The sequence below is a fragment of the Trichosurus vulpecula genome, chromosome 1 (genome assembly GCF_011100635.1).
Source record: "Trichosurus vulpecula isolate mTriVul1 chromosome 1, mTriVul1.pri, whole genome shotgun sequence".
Classification (NCBI taxonomy): Eukaryota; Metazoa; Chordata; class Mammalia; order Diprotodontia; family Phalangeridae; genus Trichosurus; species Trichosurus vulpecula.
The window spans coordinates 74,701,201-74,704,618 of record NC_050573.1 but is presented as its reverse complement, the minus strand read 5'-3'; the positions used below and the strand labels follow the sequence as shown (position 1 = coordinate 74,704,618).

Genomic DNA, 3,418 nt, shown 5'->3' with positions numbered 1-3,418 from the left:
ACCCACCCTAGCATGACTTCCTAGAAAGCCCCTGGCCCAGCCCATGGCCACAAGAATCAAGGAACCTAGTCTGGCTCAGTCTCACTGACCAAGACAATATTCGGGCGGGGGCCCAGGGGCAGAAGAGGGTGTCCCAGTCCAGGCCAAAGATAAGCACTGTGCCTGGGTGCGCCCCCGGGAGAGCATCGAAGGGTTGCAGTCAGGGCAGCTGTGGCTGTACCAGGGGCCGCGCGGGGCGGGGCCGAGGTCCAGGCAGGTGCAGGGGGCGGGGCCAGGCCTGCCCCCGGGGCGAGGGGGGGCAGTTCCCGGAGGCAAGGGGAGGGCGGGAGAGTCGGGCGGGGCCGGCGGTCAGTAGCCCTCAATGCCTCAGAGTCCGCGGCCGGCCACTGCCAAGGGCCCAAAGCAGGGCATGGAGCCCGCCGGGGCGGCCTCCACAATTGCCACCGAGACCCCAATTGAGCGGGAGATCCGTCAGAGCCAGGAGCGCGAGGCGAGTCTGCGACGGAGCCGGGGCTTGAGCCCTAGCTTCGCTGGTAGAGAGCTGGTGGAGTTGCGCCTCCGGCCCATCCTTAGCCTGCTGCCGGGCCCGGGGCCTGGACTGCCCCGGGACGTGGAGCGCGCCCGGGCAGGCGCCCAGATGCAGCGCGAAATCGCGCGGGAGGCACGCCGGGAGGAGGCGCTGGTGCGCCTGGGCTCGGGGTCCTGCGATGGCCAAGAGCGCGGCCAAGAGCGCGGCCAGGGGCCGCAGCCGCTTAGCGAGCGCAAGCTGGTCTTTGAGGCTGGGGGCGCGCATCCTCAGTCCGTGGGCCGGGGCCCTTCGTTCACCGAGGCCAGTGGCGCCGCCCACGTGGTGGTTCTGGAGCATCGCAGTCGGCTCCGGGCACCATTTCTAGCGCAGGCTTTTACTCCTGCTCCCGTTCCAGCAACGGCTCCGGCCCGAAACCCAGCTCTAGCTGTCGCCCGGACTCCAGACCTAGCCCTAGCCGCGGCTTCAGCTCCGGCCCCACGTGCCCCGGTCCCATCTTCAGCCTCTGCCTTGAGCGCCCCGAGCCCGGCTCTTGCCTCAGCATCGGCCCCAGTTGCCCGGTCCCCGGTCCCGGTCCCGACTCTGACCCCGGCCCCTGATCTAGCTTCGGCCCCGGCTTCCGCTACGACCCCAGCACCAACACGTCGAGTTCAGTCGTCGCTGCTGGAGCAGGAGGTCCGAGAAGTTCACCAGAGGGAGCGGGAGCTGCAGCGGCAGAGGCGCAGCATCTATGGGACATCAGAGTTCAAGGAGCCGACCCCGAGTCTCACCGGTAAGATGCCGGATCTTTCCCCTGCCCAGGCTATTGGGCTTCCCTGAGCAGGTCTCAGATTGAGGCTTCGGCTATCGGACCCCCAGCTCCTTCCTTTCTGTTCCGTCCCTCTTTTACGGGCCTGAGGGAATCTCCAAGAGCTGGGAACCTGTGCCAAGGGAGTGGGGTTGGAGAGGACCAGAGCAGGCCTCTAGCTTCTATGTACATTTAGTAGGGCGTGGACTGCTATGGCCCCCGGCGCCAGGCTGGGGGTGGGGTAGGGTGGAAGAGGAGGAACTTTTCCGGGCCATAAAACAGGAAAATCACCGATGTGGGACCCAAGAGATGCTGCTCCCAATTACTTTATTTTCCCCCTTTCCTTGCAGAGAGCACACCCTCTGGAAAGCTTTCGGTGGTGTGGCCCCCTCGACGGGATTCTGAGAATGGCCTAGAGCAGGTAAGAAATGTCTCCAACGTTCAGGAATTTACCTGCGTTCCAAGTACTGGGCACACACATAAGCAGATTCTCCCCCTCCACAGTAACCCTAGGCTCCACTCTAAGAGACTCCACTCCAGGAAGGAGACTAAATTCCTGAGACCTCAGGCCCAGCCCTTTGCTCCCCTAGGCTCTGTGTGTCATTTGGACAGCCTCAGTAGAGTGGAAAGGACAGCCCGGAGCCCCTTGTTCCAGCAGTGGCTTTGCTACCCATCCCATTGTGGTCTAAGACTAGCCCCTTCTCTTTGACACTTCTCTGGGCTTCAGTTTCCCCTTCTAAAAAAGGGGGGAGCGATAAGATCATAGATATAGACCTGGAAGGCCATCTAGTACAGCCCTCTCATTTTACAGAGAAAGAAACTGAAGCCTAGTTTTGGTGGGGGTGGGAGGGAAAGGAGGGTTAAATGATTTGTTCAAGGTCACCCAGCTAATAGGTGTCAAAGATGGGAATAGAAACCAGTTTCTTCCAATACCACAGCAAATACTGTTCCCACTATACCCCATACATGAAATTAAAAAAAATTACCAGGGATTTTAGAGGTTTTTAAGTCTACCCTCCCCCTGCCAGTCTTCCCTCCCCCACCCCACCCCCATTTTAGAGATGATCATCTGAGGTCTAGATACTGAGATGCTCTTAAAAAGGCATTAGGTGTGGAGTCAAAGGTCCTGGATGCTAATTGTGCTCCCTACGCACTGTCTGTGTAACCCTGGGCTAGTCACTTCATGTCTGGGGATTCAGTTTCATACACTGTGAAATGGAGTTGTACTACTGAATGACCTCGAAGGTCTCTTCAGCTCTGGAATGGAAGCTCAAGATCTTTGGCTTAGTAACTCTTCTTTGCCCTGTTCTGTTTCTCCAGCTCCCTGATTCACTCACCCTCTGTTGTTCCCCTTTCTTCACAGGATTACCGTGATAGTGCCTGTTCCCTTAATCAAGGGAAGAAGATCTTGATCCACACGGGGGAGCCCCTCAGCCAGGAAGAGTAACTGGTCACCTGTCCCTCTCCCCTCATTAACCTGGACTGGGGAGCCTTGTTACTCGCCCCTCCCCCACTTCCTCCCCTAACCCAGACTGGAAATTCTGATTGGTTATATACACACACATCCCCACTAACCCGGGCTGGGGGCTCTGATTGGTTACACCACCCCCTTTCCACTAACTCGGGCTGGGGGCTCCTGTTTGGCCACCTGTCCTCAATGCTGTTGTGGCCCCCTAACCCATCCAGGAGGGAGACAGAATGCCTACCTCCCCTATCCTCTCTGGAAAACTGACCAGGCCTCTGACTGTTACATGTCTGGGGGAGAGGGAACCCTCCTCAACCTTCTCTGCTCACTGTGCCATCAATAAACACCCCTTCTTCCCAGGTTGTTTGTCTGTGGCTCTTTCTTCCCCAGGGACACCGTGGTACTCCGCCTAGGGAGAGGGAGGGAGGAAAAGCACGGAACTGTTGGGAACCAAAGCAGTTCTGGTGGGTCTAATTCTGGCTAAACCTGAAGAGGGGGTGGTGTTGAGGGATGTGGGGGAGAGCGCCGGGGTCTGGGAAAGCAACGGGAGGAGCCCTCCGGAATCTGGCTCTTGTTACTTAGGAGGTGGCTGGCAGCCCCTTATCTGCTGTCCCTGCCCTGCTTGTTCCCTGGGAGTACA

General features: G+C 59.0%; 1 protein-coding gene across 1 annotated transcript; it reads left to right on the top strand.

The window, feature by feature from the left end:
- Positions 1-379: 379 nt before the first annotated feature.
- Positions 380-3,137, top strand: MISP3 (MISP family member 3). Its single transcript, XM_036737623.1, has 3 exons — positions 380-1,298; positions 1,664-1,734; positions 2,677-3,137. Exons 1-3 carry the CDS (start codon positions 410-412, stop codon positions 2,758-2,760), a joined length of 1,044 nt encoding a protein of 347 aa, XP_036593518.1. The 5' UTR covers positions 380-409; the 3' UTR covers positions 2,761-3,137.
- Positions 3,138-3,418: the final 281 nt, after the last annotated feature.

Coding starts and splice junctions, on each gene's coding strand:
- MISP3 (XM_036737623.1), top strand. CDS start 410: ATGGAGCCCGCCGGGGCGGCCTCCACAATTGCCACCGAGACCCCAATT. Junction 1,299..1,663: donor GCCGACCCCGAGTCTCACCG/GTAAGATGCCGG, acceptor CTTTCCTTGCAG/AGAGCACACCCTCTGGAAAG. Junction 1,735..2,676: donor CTGAGAATGGCCTAGAGCAG/GTAAGAAATGTC, acceptor CTTTCTTCACAG/GATTACCGTGATAGTGCCTG.